The sequence below is a fragment of the Strix uralensis genome, chromosome 3 (genome assembly GCF_047716275.1).
Source record: "Strix uralensis isolate ZFMK-TIS-50842 chromosome 3, bStrUra1, whole genome shotgun sequence".
In the NCBI taxonomy this organism is placed as follows: Eukaryota; Metazoa; Chordata; class Aves; order Strigiformes; family Strigidae; genus Strix; species Strix uralensis.
The window spans coordinates 123,483,265-123,504,016 of record NC_133974.1 but is presented as its reverse complement, the minus strand read 5'-3'; the positions used below and the strand labels follow the sequence as shown (position 1 = coordinate 123,504,016).

The window sequence follows — 20,752 nt, the reverse complement described above, 5'->3', positions numbered from 1 at the left end:
CTCAACTGATGGCATTCAACAGATTTGCATTCACTAGAAGCCAAGAACTGCTCTCACACATGGAAGCAAGACATCCACCAAAAAAGCTGTTTCTGATTAAGTTTTACTGGTGAACTGAACCTTTAATTTAGGAAAGAAAAATGAAAGCTAGCATATCCATGAGGAGAGGCTGGTGACCTTAACTTGAACATCTCAAGTACACAGGCAATTTTTTTTTGATTGGCACAGATCAACTATTGGATATGCGAAACTCAGTCTATAAATTTTCCTTCAAACTTACAATAACTAATTTGTACCACAGATATGAATTAATAAATATGCTGCTTCCCCCCTTTAAAAAAAACAAAAATTAATATTAACTGCAGAAAGATGATGACAGTTTTCTTCAAATGATTCAGGATAATTTGAGGTTATGCAATTATACAAATCAGTTCTAGGCTATAATACAGGACCTCCTCAGAAGTCTGAGAAAAATGCTAAGCCACCCAAACACTGTACTTCCATGGCATCACATGTACTTGTAGCTTTTATTTATAGCTTTTAATACTTTTACATTAAAAGTCAACCACAAGAACCTGAGAACACACTACCTGTAGTGTTTCTCTGCTAACATAGGCAATCTGCTGTTCTGAAAGTGGTCCAGTCACTGAAATGGAAGGGAAAAAATAGTAATTCTCAATATCAGGTAAGATACTGTCCATTCCAAACCCACACCTCCATTACTTCCATTCACACTGATAGGATCTTACACTAGAAGTTTCAAAGTAAATGTGCTTAGACTTTCCCTCAGATTGAGCATCCCAAAGACACCAAACATTTTTTAAACTCAAAAATGTCTAGTCCCATAGGAATGGAAACTACTAACTTCCTCCATATACAAATCTCAAAGTAATGAAGAGGAAAAAGAAACAGAAGCAGTGATTTAAGCACAACTCTTTCCCCTGCACAACCCATTATGTCCTTTATGCAGGCCTGGACTTCCAACCCAGTGACTCAGAGCTGCAGCAAACTCCACTCAGCCCCCTTTGGGTCCTAGGAATTTCCTCCTGCCCTTTGCAACCTGCTCTCTCCTTCCATCCTTTCCGCTGCTGTGCAACCTGCTCTCTCTTCCATGCAGCCATGCAACGTGCTCTCTGCAGCTGCTCAACCCTTTCCTGCATGAGCTACCAGCACTGTTGCTCCTGGGCCTGCCACACCATGCCACCTTCTCAAATGCTCCCTCTGAGCAGTCTCAGCAGCTTACCAAGTAAAGGAGGAGTCTTCCTCTCCCTCCAGGGTCCCACTTCACTCAAGTCTCAAAGGAAAACAATTAAATTCTGAACAAATAATTAAACCAAACACTGAACAGCAAGCAAGGAATGGTCTGTGACTTGTCTCCAGTCACTGGACTTTGATCCTGAAATTAAAGGGTTTTAAGACCAGGAAATGCAGTCCTCACTGCAAGCTTCTCCGGTTTTACAGAGAAAACAAATAGAAAATTTGGATGGGGCTTCTCAACAGAAACTGAAGGAGTAGGGAGTTAAAAATGAAACAAGATTTAACCACCTAACTGCTTAGGTTCTACAAAACCCACAGCCACAATATAAATTAGTATCATGCAATATATGTCTTCAGAACAGGTCTAGATCCATCTTCCCTCTTCCGAAAGAAAAGCTCCAAACCCACATACAACTAAATATATTAGCACCCAGAGTATATATTTCTAGGCATGTATGTTTATTTTGAGAAATTTTATTCTGATTAATAAATGATTTAGGATTACAGAGGCCTATAGTTTAACTGGAATAAGACCCTTTGGAATGTAAATAAGATCAGAAAAGAACCTTCCACTCTACCAGCAGAGAAGCAAAAAATCAGCTGCAACAGGAAACTGTTCCTGTACAATGTCTGTTCAGGCATTTATGTGGCATGAGCTCATTTCCTACTCTACATGTGTTCCACATAACAAAGCCTGTTAGACACGAGGCTTTTATCAACACTAGCAAAAATGTAAAGGATCAACAAGGCCATGCTCAAGGAACTATGACATGAGCACTGTGTGAACTTATGAACTGGTGCCTTGTTTTAATTGCACCCAATTTAAATGTAAAAATGTATACAAGCCGTTTATGCACATGAGAAGGATGTGAAGATCCTAATGTGTAAAATCTTCACAATTTAGAATATGGATGGATTTCCTATCTGAAAAACATCACCGGAGAACCACAGAGCCATTACTCACAGCACACTCCTTTCCTATGCAATTTTTAATTTCAGGGCAATAAAATCCCTCAAAACTGATTTTGTCTCTTGGAAACTAGCAATCAATTGACTGATCCTCTCTTTATGCAATAGATCTGCACACGTCCCTTGTTTCTTTGACCACTCATTGCACCTAAGCCTAAAGCAAATATACAGGCCACCTCTGCTTTTCACATGTCATTCATGCAGTATAAAAAAAAGAAGACCCTTGTTGCATTACTGCTATACAAACATACAAAAGATCACTGTTTACAAAGGACAAGAGCATCCATGCTAATCAATCCACTTATCTAGGTATCTGTAGGCAGTGGTATAGATTATACTAAAGCAAAGTTCAAAAGTTCAGAAACAAAATGGCTATGAAGACAGCACATCAGTATATACTTTTTTTATTTTTACAATACAATATTGTCTATTTTTACAGCCTTTGAAAAGTAGTGATGGGTACAGAAGCTACCGAAGGAAGGAAATTAACTTCTGCTGCTCAAAAAACTCCCACTATAGCTAATTTTGTTAAAAAAACCACAACACACAACCTGCTGTATAAAAACTTAAGCTGAAATTGACCTTCAATGTATTATTATGGATACTAAATTTAGGATTCCTCCTCCCCGATTCTAAAACACTGTAATCATCTCCATTTTTGAAAATAAGCTTTACTTAGACTTTAAGGAATTACTCTTGACATACCATGATAAATATCCTGTAGAGAGCCACCACCACAAAACTCCATGCAAATCCATAGCTTGTCTCGTCTAAAAAAATGAACAAAACCATTCATTAGCTGTCAGATTTGAAAACAGCACCTATAAAATTCAGGACTCAAACATTATAAAGCACAACATAACAAGCTCTGTATTATGAAAAGTACAAGTCAAACAGTGAATATGATTTAATCTTTATGTGATACTTCACTGTCAGATTAGTAACTAATGAAATACTCAAAATATTCCAGGGTTTATTGGAGAAATAGAAACAGTGAAACGTGTACAACAACTTTTGTTCAAGACCTACTATGCAAATGAAATCTATTTTTACTGAGAGTAAAGAGAAAACAGATGTGGGTTCTTATTTATTCCTCACTTTCACTTCTCCTCCACTTTTTTCAGAGCACAGGAATTAACACCAAAAAAAAAAAAGAAAGAAAAAGAAACAAACCCAAACCAAGAAGCCTTAGGGATATCTCTCAACTCAATTTCTTCCACAACAAATGGAGTGAAACTCTAGTGCTTTAGTCAAAGCTAGGCAGAGTGGAGTCCATGGTGTGGGTAAGCGCCTTGTCAGATGGAGTCTTTTCCCTCAAAAAATACCTACAGATATTTTTGGTGTCAGGGGTCAGAGGTAAGTTTTTTAGATTCGTCTTACTATGGGAATCAATTCAGTGTGACTCACCACACCTCCATAAAAGGTACCTTCCAAGAACAGACAACAGGCTGAAGGATTCAAAGGTATCTTCTATTATGAACACTAAAGTCTATTTTCACTTAGTAATTTTCACTGGTAAGTCAGATGTACCACATGTGGCTGCAGAAAGGCATTTTGGAGAGCAGAAAATCTGGGACTTGCCTAGTCATTCCCGGCCATCAAAACATGCAGGAAAGAAAAATCGCAAACAACCACGTTAGGGCAGACTGGGACACTGGACAAAGGAAAGACTAATGATTGCTATGCAGCTTGCCCATGACCCATGGTGTTAGGTTTCTTTCATTCATAAGGCTCTGTTCGAATAGCTGACACACCCCTGTCGGCAATGCCAACATTCGTGGAGGTGTTCTGCAAGGCAATGGTGTAAGTGCTGAGCTTATCCCCTGAGCTGCAAATTGCAAGTATTTCTCACCAGCAGGTAACAGCTAGAATAGCTACTGTTTCAAGGAAGAACTGTCCTTCTTGGATGTCCTCCCCTTTTACGTCCACAGTGCACACAGTTCTCAAAGCTACACCCTGTCTGCTTCCTCTAGTGGTGGGAAAGATACTATTCAGGCATTACAGAGGTTTTAAGCCATGCAAGTCCCTGGCTGTTAACTCCATACATTTCTAGGGGTTAATTAAAGCATTGCTTGAAATATGAAGGCTTTTCACTGAAATAACTGATCAAAGTCAGACACAGAAGCAATGTGACTACCTGTGAAAGAGAACTGGCAATGGCAGCAGAGGAACAAGAGTGAGAAAGCAGTACTGAAGAGACAGACATCTGCAAGTCCCTTGTTTATTCCCCACAATGATGCAGGACTCAGACAGGGACACTTTTGGGGGCACTGGCCTCATGAAAGCCACTCTTTCCCATCCTGTTTGATGCCAACACCAGCAACGTGGAAGTGTGAAAAAGCCAGGTAAACCCCAGCAGCCTTGGGACAGCAGCAAAACACCCACAAAGTAAGAGGCATGAAGTAGGTAAATGCTGTAAATTCACACCTTCCCTTACTGGGCATTAACTTCCCAGTGTGGAAAATCCCTTCAGAAAAGGAAAAACACGTAAGAGGATCAAAAGCAGAGACTGCATTTCTGATTTGCTATCTAGCCTTTTATTATTGTGCCTAAGAGCTTTCAGACAGGTGAAGATCCATGTAATCAACAGTTGTCTGTGTCTCCAGAGCATATGGTAAGCATTGAAAGATACTTGGAAAGCAAAAGGTCACACAGCCATTTGACTGCCCAGACAAAAGAGAAGGAAGGGGAGAGGACCAAGCAAGAGCACAAGACTGCCAAAAAATATATTTCCCAAAATTTAATTCTGGGTCTACAAAGGCGCATTTTGATACCCTGAATCAAGAGAAAAATTTTTTAAAGAAAAAGCATCCCCAGTCTGAATACAGCATGAGAAGAGGCACCATTTCAATCTAAAAGTTTTAAAGAAAGTTGAATGCAATAATTTGTTCACAGTCTGTTTTCATGTGAAATCTTAAGTCATCAGAAACAGCTTTTTATTAGTTATACTAAGCAATCTGTTCCCACTAGGACTAGTTAAAAGAAGCAGCTGGTAAGACAACTGGATACATTTGTCAGTGCTTCTACAATGCAAATAATCTCACTTCCAGAAACAAACACAAATGGAACCCTCATACATTCTGGTCAGAAGTTCCTATGTTAGAAAAACAGCTTGGGGTAACTTCAACAGCACTGCAGAGCCCCAGCCATCTCCTTTGCCATTCCTCACTTGCTTCCTTCCTCTAAATTTTGTCTTCTGAAAAGGTTTGTAACTAACTTCCTTCCCAGTACTGCAGACAAAGAAAAGTCATCACGTAAAGTGAAGGACATTTAAATGTATCAAGGTGCTCTCTTCCTAAACAAAGGCAGGCTTTGAGGTTGGGAAGAACACTAAGGAAGTGTAACACTATTCGGTCCCAGTCACCGACTTTCAGAATAAGCAACATCCATTTAAGAAGCTTAGTCAGCATAACACAGGAGCTTCCAAATACTGCCTTTCGGAGATAACAAGATCCCTTGCCAACTTTACCACCTGACAATCTGCAAGCTGATGTCAAACAGACTAGTAACTCCACAAATTCTCAAGTAGCAGTATCCACAAATTCTCAGCAGCAGCATTGATTGTTCATGCACAAGAAGCCTGCCAGCTATCACTGAATGGAAGTAACATACAGTTTAGGTTAACCTTCAAATTAACCTTAAATATTCAAAGCTGAAGTGCAGACACTTCTAGTTTGGAATACCAAGTCCCTACACGTACACATGCTGTATCTGTATGCACACCCGCACAAACTTGTGCATAATGCAGCTCACAGACCAGCTTGGAGTTAAAAAAGCATTCAGGCTGCCAAGACAAGAACCCTTCAAGGTGTGGGATGCCAGAACAGCATGGCTTGTTGATTTTATCTTCAGACTTTGATCCCTGCCTGCACATGTATACATGATACTGCAAGCAGTACACAATCACACACCCCCAGCCTTGCTCAGTGAGCATGCAGATGCTGTTCATCTAACGGCCTAGTCAACAGCTTGCTTTCCTCTTCGTTCTCATACTTTCAGTGCACTTCCACTTAATCTGATTCTGAAAATACATTTGCTCTTGGAAACTTCCTTCATGCTTCACACTGAACTATGTCTGTGAAGTACTAATATGACCAGCTTTTCCACTACAGACCTTTGAAATTACTATAAAACAAACATAATTCAAAACACAAATTCTATTGACTTGAATCACATCTGTCAGCATGCAATACTCATACACTCATCAGACAAAAGCTAACAGGATACTCATACTGAAAAAGATGCGGTGAACCCCATCTGTGATAGAACATGGTTTTAGTGAGCATCCAGGGCTATTCAGGACACTGAATACAAGAGGCAGGGAGAAGAAACTCCTCAGGAGAGCATTAGTCAGCCGAGCTTCTGCATGAGACCTCTCCTTCTCCTCTAGCATTTATTGCCAGGACCTTCTTGCTTCCCCAACACTGCCTCCAAGTTCTGGCACAATCAACTTGTCCGATTTCAGTTTGCTCCAACTATGCAGACGCTCAGCATCGAGGTCACCAAGAACACCACAAAGTGCTCCACACTTGCCATTTCAACATCCTGTCCTAGCTCACCCCAGAGCAATACAAGGAATGCTCAAAAATGGCCACACAAGCCAGGGAACAGTTAGCTCCTCTGTAGCACTGCAAACATGCTACCAGACCAGACACTGCTGGCTAGAAAAGAAACAGTAATTGGGATTTCCTAAGGTCTGGCTGATCTAGATTGAAAGTAAAAGAAATGCTGTATTTCAGAAGACAACTTGGTCAAATTTGAAAGGATTTTTACAAGGAAAAGATGCACTCCATACACAAGAGCGAAATTCCTGCTTCAAAGATGGTAATTTTTTGTTGAAAGGCTTTCACGTAACAAGACTTTTCATGTGAAAATACCACCTATATCTTCCCCCCTCCAATCCTGAAGCACTTGGCTGATATTGCTGAAAAGCTTTTGGCTGCAGCAGATAGCCATCATGGAGAATTTCAGCTGGAGTTGCTGAAGTCTAGTACACATATGTGTAACTCAACTTGGCATCTTCCCATTATGAATAGGGTCTAGTAACATTCCAACATACAGAGCTACCATGTCCCACCTATACTGTCCCCAAGCAGACAGAAGATACAGGAATACCTGAAAGGAACAAGAAGCCTCTGCCATAAAGAGCATCATGACTTTTCAGAGCCTTTTCAAAGTTTTTTATTACTGGGCATTATATGCCTAAAATTATGATGACGTTAGATTCACAAAATCCAGGTCTAGTCCTTGAATATCAAGCCATTGCTTTACCTAGCATAAAACATTTGTCAGGATGTATTAAAAATAATTATAATAGCAAACATTATTAGAAACTAGCCATCAATTTTCTCAAAACTGAGACTTTGTCTGGAGTTCGAGTTTACTGTACTTTTAACAAGTAGCCATAATATCTTGAGAGGAATTACACAAAAGAATAAGACAGAACAATTCACATATACTACATTTAAGTGTCCTGAACAACTCTGCAGCTCAAGAGAAAAAAAGCAAAGATGAAAGCTAAAATATTTTAGCTTTTAGATTTCACTTTTAGATTTCAAAACAAATCCAAAACACAAATCACCAGTGAACTTTTTAAAGGCTGCACGGTTTACATTCTTAGGTACTCCAGCATGAAATTGTTCTTAAAGCTTAACAGAGCACTACTACTCTTAAGCAAGAAAAAACCCAACAAATTTTTTCCTCCTTATTTACCCATAACATTTAATTTTGAGTTTCTCAGACAATTTTACATGCCAACAGCAGCTAAGTAAGAACATTTCCGAGAACTCCATCTGTATTAGGCAATATTTACACTTCCCAAAGTTTTGCAAATTTAAGAGAAATTTTACTGAAACATTTAAAAGATACTACAGAATTTTTCTTCATGTTTGTCATACTTCTACTCTATTTTCATTTATGTATTAAATTCCAACCTTTTAAACAACAACTCATTTCCAAGGAAACATGACTATATGGTCACTGAAAGACTTTGCTAAGAGAAACATTATTTATAGTGAGACCCTGTAGTAAACAGAACAGATTTTAAGGTAAATGAAAAAAATAATATACAGGTGCGTAATACTTATTTGGTAAATTATGTTTTGCCTAAGTCACTTTAGACCTGTCCTTTACAAGGAGATAAGAGAGGCATTTTTAAGTGAGCAAAAGAAACAAACTGTACCTGAGATAGCTGCCAAAGTAAGCAACAATGTTTGGATGTTTACAGTCTTTCATCATAATGATTTCCTGCTGCACAACAGCAAAATCTTCTCCTGAAAAGCAGAATGAATATTTTCATTGGCCTGGTTCATACTCACATCTCAACTAGACTTTCAGTACATGTTTATAAAATAAACATTTTGAGTAATTAAAACTAATTATCTGCCAGTTTCACAGACCTATAAAGCAGCTGTAAATCAATATTTACTATCAAGAACTTAGCAATAAGTAACTATATTCTTACGAAGTTTCATTCTGGGCCAGATAGACCTCATATTGGCTATCTCTTATGACATCAGCCATAGCTTTTTCTAAAGTCTTTATTTTCTCTGAGACTCCGTGCTGTGTCCATCTGCATATAGCCTGTCAATAGCCCAGGTTCTTAAAAACATGACAAAACTTTACCATTTTTGGCCACATGTCCAAAACCCATTAGATCACCTTTCTGAGCAAAAAACATTCAATAGCACGCTGCTGCTGCAACTTTTCAGTAAACTCAGTAAGCACATAAATTTACAGACTGCACATAACGCTGACATAGATGTGGCATTTATCTGAGTCTTACTATTTGGTGCCTCGGTTGTCCCTGTCTTTCTACAAACAGCTCTTACCAGATGTGTACACAGAGAAATTTATGCATGAAATTGAAAACCCAACAGATACATCTTTGTTTTGGGGGTGTTGTGAGGGATTTCATAGGTAAGTTAAAGAGAGAAGGCAAGAAAGACAAATATATGAGAATGATGGTAACAGATACTTGACAGCCTTTTTAATGAATTTTTTTTGAAGAAATACATGTCAAATGTTCTTCTGCAGTTCAGTATCTTACACTGGGGCTCCTCTGAAATTTCCTAAGTCACAAGGGCAAATTATAGCTAGTCTGGTAGTACTTCTAAAGAAGTTCTGAAGTTTGTTTAGTTACTAGATACACAGTTCACAAAACCCAACTCATTCTTACCAACCTCAAGGACTTCATAGGTGAAACAAGCCTGAAGACCTAAAATAACCATTTAACTTCATGAATAACTTAAGAGACTTTATAAGCAAGTTGAAAAAACAGGAAAATTCAAAGTATGCCAAAATTCCCCTTTCAGTATACCTCAGCATAACTCAAAAGAGCTTTTAAACCAGAAGCTGAAGCCATTGTCTAAAAAGTCAATATAGACACTAAGCTCATTTTTATCAATGGTCACAACCCAAAAGCACTTCTCAAATACGGCTGTTAATAAATTTCAAATGTAACACAACAAATTCCAACAGAACTGGCGAAGCTATTACCTAAGAAAATATGTTTTTCTCACAACACATTAACATACTGGTGAACTATCCACTGGGTTCTTTTTAACCAGAAATCCGATATTCACATGTATTTAACTGATAGCAAGTTTCAAAACACGAGCTGCAAATTAACATCACAACACGCTGTCTACTCTCCATGGTGTGTTGCTGATGGCTTGCTGTATCATGGCTAGACATTTAAACTTGCAAACACTGAAAAGCACACAAGTAATTATTTTCACATATGGATAGGTATCTCTGGGAAAGGATATGATTCCTCCAGTACTTGACCAGTGTTTTCATTGCATCCAAAATATTAAAGTAGCATAAGATTTAGAGTAACTACCTAAACATTATTAGCATTTTTCACACTCTTCCCTAATCTGCAAAACTTGCTAAGAAAGCCAGTGCCACACTTCTGGAACGTGGATGCTGCCTGTCTGAAGACAAGGGAGTCAAGCCTCTACTGAACTAGAAGGGACAACTACAGCGAGAAACTGAGCTCGCTGAGCAAACAGAGGGTAGCTAAAGCATGTTCTCTGTGCGCCACTTGGGTATCCAAAGGCTGCCAAAAATATGCGATTCAGCTGCAAGATGCCAGTTGTTATCCCCATCAGCACAGCATGAGGGCAAATGACCCCAGATGCAGTGCCTCCCCAGGCCCTGTCCACAGCACCATTCTCTGAGTACTACTCAGCACAACCCATACAACACTCTTTTCAACCAAGTCACTTCATACTTTCAAGAGTGGTAGTCAGCTAAGTAAAAAGTTGCATTATTTTAAATGGTGACATCATCTGAGTCTGCCGAGTCCTATGGTTCTCTACCCACTACGCAAATCTCCTTATCTTTTCAGTTCCACAGGGAGACACAGCACGGCTGCTCAGCTTAGCCATGCTGGTAACCCACATCATGCACAGCCAAGTACTCCAGCAACGGGAACTGACACAAAAAGCCAAAGAATAGACAAGACTAGACAAGATAATCTGGGACCACAACTTTCAGTGTGAACAAAAGAACTGTGATGAACATACACCTTTGGAGCTACATAGGAACAGACTGTCCTGTCTTGAATTTTTAAGTGTGCACGCATTATATAAACACAACATTTCTAATCACTTCCAGAATTGTAAGAGAAAAAATGGAAGAAACCAGTAACTTTTTTCCCTTCTTGCTCACATAGACCTTAAGGATCAAAGCAGGCAGTAGTTAAAGTATTACCCTCCTCTCCCCCACCCCCAACATTAAATCTTGAAAGGGAACACCAACAGTTATGAGTTAAACAAGGAGTCTGGACTTTTACTTCCCAGATTGTTCAACAAGTCTAGCCATATTGATAGAGCAGCACCTGCAGGCTGATAACTGATCCGTAGGGCACATGTACTTCGCAAAATCACAACATAAGCACAGTTCAAGCACCAATCTAGCATACAATGAAGTTCTAATCAGTCTCCAAGAGAATTTCAGGAAATGTACTCAACTCCCAAATACTAAGGCTCAGCTATTATTTCACCCTTCCTTTTTCTCTCTCCCTCTACACTCTCTCCAGATGAGTTCTCTTCTGCCTTGTCATCTTCCTCATTTCTTTTGTTCTGTACAGGTTTTTGTATCACATAGATTGAAAACATAGTACTTAAGACCAAAAAACCCAACTCTTGCTGAAATTTTAATCAGCTTTCCTTTACCTGTTCTCCAGTTACATTTTTCCTCTTGCACATCACTTGTCATGCTTGTTCTTTTTTAGAACAGTGTATTTTGTCCTACATGGAAAGGCAACAATTATCCCTTCTTTCAGTAAGTGGACTAAATTGATTTTGTACAATTGTATCTTAAACATGAAAATATTTAGTTTCCATAGCTTATTTCAGTTAAGAAACACTTACCTGGTTCTAGTTTTATTACTTTAATTGCTGCTAGCTCACCCGTGTTGACATTTCGAGCCTACAAAAGAAAAAAAAGAATATTTAGAGAACAGAACACAGCAATCAGCTCTGCGTTCTCAGCTTGACATTCTCTGACAACACCGGGTCAAAGAGCAGCTGAGATACACAAGGGTCTAAACCAGTGAAACCACTTGCTGGTGTTTGGGTTTTGGTTTTTTGGTTTGTTTTTTGGTTTTTTTTTTAAGCAAAAACCACCTCAGCAGAAGCCAATAAATTAAAACATCTTGTATATTTATATTTCATTCAAGGTTAGAAATTTTTTTCCCCAAATACACCATGCATTTATTTTTTCTTGTGCTTACAGCACATATTTTCATTAGATAAACATCATTATTGAGTTCTGCTATACTCAAACCACCTAAAATAATTCACATCTGCGCTCAATGACTGTGAACCAAACAGTAAGGATTCTGTAGCTAACATGCTCTTCTCAAGTACGTGTCAAAACTTCTCATCCTGGATTTATTTTCTAACAACAAAGCAAGCTATCTCAAAAAAAACCAAAAAACCCAAACCCACTAGGCAGCTAATTTATACCAAGATCGAAAGCTTTAAGGATGCTCAGGAAATTACTCTGCCACACAACAGTCCTAAGTTCTGCAAGTCCTCAACCGTGCTGTACTTCCGTATTAAAATCCGTAAACAAACCAATCACTGAAATACTGACTGCAAAGCAGTTATAACATACATGGATCTCATGCAGACAAGCAGGGCCCAGGGAGCATCAAGGGCTGTACCCTGCAGCACATGTGACTGCTTCCAAGACTCCAAGGAGAGCGATGCAACGCTTCCTGCTCATTTCACTACTTGATCCTTACTCTCTGCCAGCAACAGCATCCTCCCCTTGCTGTAAGGGTGCAAAAGACCAAGCTAACAAACAATGGAGTTTGAAAGCATTCCCACAGCAGCTCTGTGGCAACTGCAGCAGCAATTGTTCAGCAGCTTAACTGCATTTTGCACAGGGCTCTGGCATGCTATAGCCTACGTTCTACAGAACAACAAAGGAAGCTAAACTTTCTAAAAGCCATTAAGAAGCAACACAAATGATGATAGCAATGATTTCTCTTCCAGAACTGTTGTTGCATTTCACTACTAACTGCAAACCAAGAAGCCATTTGCCCAGTGCTTTCAGGATACTTCCGTGCCTCACACCCAGCTATGGGGAGGGGGCAGCAAAGCTGCTTCCCAGCACAGATGCAGCAGGTCCTAAGTAAGCTCAGCAATAGCCTCTCCTCACCCCAGGGGTCTCAGTACCTGGAACCGCACAGTGCTGGATCACCACTGCACTGAATGCCATGCCCACTCTACCCCTTACGCAGGGCACAGAAAGCGAGAGCAGTCCTGCTTTTGCTTTTTTCCCCCCATGAACTTTCATATCAAAAAAGGTCAGAATTACAGAACTTAAAGATGCAGATAGCTGCCCAACTTTGCAGTGGCTAATGGCCTCATTTGAGTCACCTTAGGAGCCCAAGGGCTCACACCTTTTATTGACTGGCCATGCGACTCACCAAATACTGTATAAGGTATTGATTTGTAACATGGCAGCTTGAGCGCTGCTTGTGGAACCACAAGTGGAGGGAAAAAAACCCCTAAGACTATAAAAAATAGCCAGTGATACAGTCTGGAAATGAATGCAGTGTGTATTCCTGTGTTTAGAGATCTACCCAGGTCGTTAGTAGCACAGCCAATCTCAAACCTCTCACTATTTCCTGGTGTGGCAGTATTCTTCTGCAACCCTGGGAGTACCAGCTTTTGCTAATAATTTGCAAGCTGATGGTTATGGATTGATCCTGAGACCAGTGGGAATCCTATAAAAGTCAAGTAGTCGTCCAAACTTGATAGATTGTGGAAAAAAACAGTTAAAAAATGAATCTTCTCTGGCAGCCTCTCTGTAAATCATTATTTGCCCACCCCACCGATGGCAGCAAGGTCTCCACTCATCACTATGGTGGAAAAAAAGACACTAAAAACATTAACAGCAAAAATAGGAGCTCCTTTTAACTGTACTAGAGAATGAAGGCAACACATGAGAAAGTGTCACCGCTGAAGCATAAGCTAAGATTTTTATTCCTTATTTCTCTTCCCAACACATGCTCGTCATAGCAAGAAACAAACACAGAGGCAAGATGTTCATGAATCAAAGGTTAGCATTTTTTAACCTCCGAGATTAACAGGAAAAATTACTGAATCTTTAACAAAGATCAGAGATCATCAAGGAGTCTTGTTAATACTTAAAGACAACTTTTGGGGCAACTTGTACTAGTAAGGTGATCAATGAGACACAACTGTACTGGATACAAGTGAGCAGATCCTGAAGTTATACACCCTGCATGCAGCTGGGATGTGCAAGGCAAGGTGGAAAAATTTCACAGGCTTCAACAACATTGCTAGTCAAAGAAAAAATGGAAATTTTTTCCCATTTTATTATTTATTTTTAACAATACTGTGTCCAGCTGTCAAAAATTTCTTTCTTTGACTATGGCTCCACAGGTCACTACGGTCTACAAGAGTGCTGTGGCAACTAAAGCAAGATAGAAGGGGGTAGGAGCTAGTGACAATTTCAGAACAAATTTGATTAAAACATATGGGGATACTAATCACAAATTCTTATGGGATTGTGATGCCAAAAATTTATCAATAGTAGACAGACAAATCTATAGATACATCTGGAACAGGACATGCAAAATCCCAGCCAAAGGAATAAGAGTCTGAGCAGCAGGCAGCCTTGCCAAACCTGTGCTCTCCACACCCCGTGGCTGATTTGGCCCCCTCCCACTCCAAAGGGATTTCTTCTTCAACCTCATGTTCTCAAAAGAGCTGTTCAAAATCATGGGCAGGAAAGAACAGACATTGTGTCTTAGCCATTTCTTCCTTTCTTCAACACCAGCAGTAGTGGGACTCTCTGGCCAGCTGGCCATTCTCTGGACCAGTATCTGCCCGGGCTCATGAAAGGCAGAAAGGAGGAACAAAATCTGATTTAATGCAGGTCACCAATGCCTTCAGGAACAGCAGGATACCAATTCCTCAAGGCCATAAACTGTTACTTAAGAAAATATGAATTGAGGTTGATAATATTATCACTTTGCATCCTATTCCATTTGGGTTATTATAGTTGAAGGTGGTGTCACAACTAAGAATATTAATTGCCTTTGTTAATCTGAGTATATAAAAAAGATTATTCTGGCTGTAGTGACACAAGGGTTCCTTGCAAATGATGAAGATTCAAGCACCCCTGAGATCCCATCAACTCACCAGTTACGAAGCAATTCCTTGACTAAGTTCACAGGAATGAGAGACTGAGAAAGACGGAAGTACTGTATGCTTTTCAACACGTGTTGGAGCTGGCTCCGACTCTTAATTTGAGGGTGCTTGTATACGTACAATAGCTCAGAATGTTGAGGACACTGCCTTATGCTTTCATTTAGCATAATCACATTAAAGTTGTCAATTACTTACAGGTTTTGAGATTGAAGTATCAGTATGGAATAGCTGGCTGAAGAACAATTTCAAACAAGTATTTTTGAGTTAGCAAATGCAACCAAAACTTTCAAAGAGGCTCATGTAAGAAAACACATTCATTTTTTCTTTCCTCTTGCACCTTAACTGCTCTACCTCCCAGTCTTTTTGATGATGAGGTTAACAGCAATAGCCAGGAGTTTTTCCTCCCATCCCTGTTTCCACAATCAGGAGTCTGCAATTAATTCCTTCGCATGCAGATTTCATTATGTCAGGTCTTCCAGAAGCAAAGATTAGCCTACAATGCTTGCACCTACACGCAGTCACTTCACTAAAAGTGTACAACATTTATGCAATGTCTGCTCTGGAAAACCATCTAGAGATCCTCATTCTACCAGCAGCTAAAAGAACAATACCCTTCCAGAGATCTAGACTGCCACATGTAGGGAGGAGTTTAAAAAAAAAAAATCCACCAACCACTAAGTCAAGCTGGAGAAGCACTACCTAATTAAACAGGAAATAATTAATAGCATCTCTGTGACAATAACAGGATATCAGATCAAAATGTTATATAAAAAACTGCCACCCACTAGAAAAACCCAGGTTTTGTTGTTATTACATTATACAAAAATTCATTAGCCAAAATGCCTCATGATTGGAAAGACCTTACTACCCTGAAATAGAGAAAGAAAGAGCAATGGAGTGGGGCAGCATTTGGATGGGCTCTATTTGGGAAACATCAGCCAAGCAAGAGATGTGTGCATGGTGTGTGTCTGAAAAGAAAAGGAGGCGAAAGAAGAAAAAGAGGAGGAAGGCTAATATTTAGCACTGTGCCTTAATATATGCCACAACAGCAGATTCTTAAGAAGTCTATGCAGCTGAACCAGTATACACATAAAATTCAAGGTCCAAGGAGGTAAATCTCTTGCCAAGTTTATATTTGTCCTTCAAATGGAAACTGGTAATATAAAGCATAAAATGCTGCCACAAAAACTAGGCCAAAAAGCAAGGTCTAAGTAACAACCAGGCGCTTCTGGTTTTGATTACTTCCTATGTGAACTGTTGAACAAAATGTAGACAAGTAATCTCTAAACAAGTTGCTACTTTACGAGATAACTGGTCCCAGGACACAGAGAGGCCTCCTGACCTGGATTAGCTCTGCTCTTCAGGAAAGGCAGCTGAACAGCTTCTCAACTTCCTTGCTTCCAAGACCTACAGTCCTCCCCTTCAGCCTCTCTCAAACCTACATGACTCCCCCAAAAGCTGATTCAACTTTCCAAGCCAGCAGAAATCCACCTGCCTTCCTTTTCTGGGCTAGTTTTCTGCCAGGTTAGCTAACTGCGCCAGCCCAGGCATCATGCTGAGTGTCAGAGCTAACGCAAGGTAAGTGGCAAGACAGCCAGAAGTAGGGTAGGGAACCACCCCTCTTGGGCAACAGTGAGATGTTTAATCAATTCAGCACATCCTAGAAATCACAGCTGTAATTAACTGGAACCGAAAATTATGCTAAAAATAATTAGGTTCCACAATCTGGTAGGAAGTGTGATACCAAAACGCGACAGCTACAATTTTAGAAAGCAATGCTTTGATAAAGGCGATGTTAAACAAAAAGATCTGAAATGAAGGCAAACAAAAATCCCTACGCAAGGCATGGATTCTTGATTAAGGAAACCACAGTCACAGAAACTAAGCCCTGCAGTACTTACTCAGCACAGTAAAAACGGGATGGCAAAACATCCACCCCTCTCTGCCTGCCTGACAAGCTTCAAAAGACAATTAAAACTGAAATAGAGAGCCTTCAAAACATAAGACATTAATTCCTAGCAAAGTCAAAAGGAGCTTCAACAGCTGTAAGGTCAATCAAAAAGAAAGGAAGACTGAAATACCTATCAAAAACCACACAACTAAAAGGCATAGTTTCAATATTTCAGAAGCAGCAAAGCTGTAGAAGAATTGATGCCTTACTGGATCACCCCAAGAAAGAGCAGCAAGAGTATGGACATGGAGAGAAGAGATTTGTGCGTAGAACTCTGCAAAGTGGGAGTTCATAAAAATTCAGGTTCATCTGTTTTGGACACATTCTCTTCCAGGAACACACAGAAGCCCTATCAGAAACCAGAAACTCCAAAGCACACTTGACAGAAGAAAGCAGTAACAGTCACCAGGTGCCCCCCAGAGATAGCCACAGAATCTGAGAGTTTCTGCGTGAAGAAACCTGAGCTGATAGATACATGACTGCCCTCAACAAAACCAACTCCCATGCGAAAGGGTCGAGGAGCAGAAAATCAGGCTTTTTCCTTTTCAAAATGAGACCCCAGGCAAAGCACGCTCTACCAACTTCCATGTCTTCATTTGTTAACTGACTGAAGCCATAAATGACAAAAAAACTGAATTAAGGCAGACATGGTATGACAGATACATTTGCAGGAACAATAATCTCACTAATTATCACAACTATTTGAATTTCAGTAAAGGGAAAAGTAAAAGGCGGCCCTTTCTTTTAGTAAGATGCTGAAAATCTTTGGAAGGGTCCACCCATGCTAGATGAATTACCTGTCAGATGGCAAATGAAGTTCAACCTTTACTAAACCAAAAGCGATGATTTTTTTTTTCTAAGATGCACTGTGATAGAAATTAATCACATGAACAAAAGAAATTGACCTGCAATCACCTCAGAATATACTTCAAATCTATGTGCAGTTACTACCAAAACCAAAGATATCAGGATGGGGGCAAAAAGGAAAATTACAGCATTAATATTAACGTAAGTCTCTGTCAGAATACCATGTGCAGCACTTGTAACCCCAAACCCCAAAAGAATGGCATAAATTACAGAGGGCCTGGGACTAGGGACAATTAGAATGGCAATTTCATACCAAGAGAGCAAGAATTCTTTCTAAATAAGAGAGAGAGTAAAGACAGGGCAAACAAAAGTAAGCAAACACCTTGTTTAACTCTAGGAATATTTCCTGCAACTGAGCACGACAGAATAGTGTCTCTTTTTCACAACCAAAAAAGCATAACTCTCCTTTTACACTTTGCTGACCACCCTACACAGTTAAATTCTTTGCAACTGAAATTCAGAAACACAAAAGACAGAAATTACTTGTACAGCAGCATAACTAATTTTCACCTTTTCATGCTGGGTGTCACTTTGGATGAGAATATTTGACAGACACAGAAGGTGAAATTCAAGAACTTCCCTACCACATAAATGCAATCAGAAAAGCAATTTGTTATCAGTCTCTCAACTAGATGAAGCTAAATTACTTGACACGTTTACTGAGACACAGAAAACAAAACCACACAAACGAAGAAGTGCTATGCAACACTCATAATACTCAACTCCAAAAAAACATTATTAGCAGATTGTCTGTCTGTGTTTTCTTACAGATACATCAACCATTCAACAAAGTAGTAACCTGATTTCACCATTAATTTTAGCAGTCTTGAGAGGAGACATCTCTGGACACAGGAACAGGTTTTAAGTCCTGTGTTTTACTTAAACTTCTAATAAGAACTTTGTAATAGTAATGTTTTAGCTATCTATTGTGGCAGTGAAGCATGTAGCTTCACTGAAAAAAATTTTAAAAACCCAAACACCATCTCTCTTGCAGGCCCTCACTGAAAAGAGTGTTACATCCAGTCGTTACATCCCTTGCATATACTAAGAACTAAGCAACCTACATGAAGCTTCATCTCCTACAACAAACTTACACTGGTGCTAGTTAGAAGAGACACATTATTGTTGACTCTGCGTATTTGATAGCTAATTTCATGAACAAGTAACCCACTACCTTTCCTGTGATGAATTCACTAACATCTTCTCCAAAGCCTCTTTGAAAGCTGAACTTGAGTTGGACAGCAGATAATTCTAAAATATTGGTTCAAGCCAAAAATCCATACTTGTGGTGCACTAGCACGTTTCCAGGTACCATCTACACAGCAGGACTCACAGAAGCAGGATTGTATCAATCTGACCCATACCCTCATTCCCTTAGAGTCTTCATAGTTCAGTCTGCACCACAGGCTCTTACTTCAAATCTAGAAATCTTCCTAGTAGAGACTCTGCCTTTTTTTTTTTTAAATATATATATTTAAAAAAAAAAAAAATCAAACATTTAACCCATGCCCTGTTGTAACTCAGTTCAACTAAAACGGAGCAAGGAAGCAGATGCCAGTCCGTTCTGCTTTCAGCTCCTCAACACTTTGCCAGGAAAGCAGGTTACAGAAAGGTCAGCATTCAGCAAGAATGTCAACATACCAAAATTGTCATCTTATTAAGGCAATAATCCCTACTTATTAAGAGCAGAAACACCTCCCTACATGGCTCTCCCTGCTAAGGAGGAAAAACCACAGTTTACAAAGAATAGTTTGAAGCTGTCCAAGTATATCCACTGCTTGGATTCAACTCTGCTGAAATCCCACCACTGATGAGCACCATCATCACATGGCTAATCTCAACTTCACACGATTATTTCGTCAACCAGAAAGTTCACCTACAGATGACAGCATGAGGCAAATGAAAGAGGCTTTATGAAATCCCTCACAAATTTAAGATGAAGCCCTAGTAAGCTCATGTATGGATACCACTTAGAACTGCATTACTTCCTCTTTGTCATGTTGAAAGTAACCAGCTTTCATTATTATTTTTGGGCTACTTTTATGCTCCATTTTGAAGATGCCTTGGGCAAGACCTTGCCTCAAAATGGAACAGGTAATAAAACCATCCAGGAGATAAGCACATCTCATTCTCCTTACACTGTCCACAACATAATCAGAAAACACTTACCTCTCTCTCATCTAAAAAAAAAAAAATAATCTAATACCAGCCTAGTGTATCTTGGTCCTGATAGATCACCTTCTATCTTGGTTGTCACGGGCAGATTGTAAGCCTAAACAAATCTACTCAAACAAAGCCCCAAACAAAAGAAGTCACAAGCAATGCCAAACACTGGCCACTCACAAAGCACCAAACTGAAGGCTACTGCAATGTAAGTACAATCATCATCAAGAAAACCTTGATAAATCCAATGAAACTCAACAGGTTTCAGATGCATAGTGGAATTGCAAATGTAAATATTCACCCTATGGTTGGAGGTAGTGTCCTTAAAATTAAACTGTAAACACAGATGACTTGTCTAATTCACATCCATCAAAATCATGTAGAGAGCACTGAAAAAATCTGATAAGATAGAGCCCGTATGCCAGTTAAACTGCAATAGAAATAGAGCTGAGCACATCAAGATAACAGTTTGCAGAAAAACAAACAAACAAAAAAGCATATGGCAGGTAGACTTGGATAATTAAAATATCGGCATAGTACACAAATACTTAAAGAAAGCTGACAAGGTAGGGAAAACAACACAAAAACCCATTTGAACTATACAATAAAGCAGGGAATTAGCACACTAAGATCGCAGTAACAAGAGGATTTATGTTGTGAAACTTCCGTAACATTTAAGCAAGCTGAGATTAAACCAAAATTGCCCCAACCCAAACAAGACTTAATTCTAGGCATATTCACTAAGAGTCAAAGGCAGCATCAGCACTAGTTTTGTGCGCCTCAAACTGGAATGTTTCCTTACAGTCCTGCCCACCAACACAAGTTTTCTTAGACACACATGTCC

At 39.5% G+C, this 20,752-nt stretch overlaps 1 protein-coding gene across 14 annotated transcripts in view; it reads right to left on the bottom strand.

Moving 5' to 3' along the window:
• Window positions 1–20,752, bottom strand: part of MAP4K3 (mitogen-activated protein kinase kinase kinase kinase 3) — an 82,162-nt gene that overhangs the window by 60,133 nt on the left and 1,277 nt on the right. For 12 of the 14 annotated variants that reach the window (XR_012628325.1, XR_012628324.1, XR_012628323.1 and 9 more), the window contains exons 2-5: window positions 11,607–11,664; window positions 8,408–8,498; window positions 2,932–2,996; window positions 591–646 (exon numbers count right to left, since the gene is read on the bottom strand). Coding sequence is in view for 10 of the 14 variants with exons in the window: in XM_074864200.1 (XP_074720301.1) it covers window positions 591–646; window positions 2,932–2,996; window positions 8,408–8,498; window positions 11,607–11,664 (270 nt within the window). In the remaining 4 variants the exon portion in view is untranslated. Of the gene's footprint in view, window positions 1–590; window positions 647–1,243; window positions 1,339–2,931; window positions 2,997–3,633; window positions 3,732–8,407; window positions 8,499–11,606; window positions 11,665–20,752 lie in introns of those variants that run through there. The other 2 variants (XM_074864202.1, XM_074864205.1) reach the window with 2 other exon arrangements.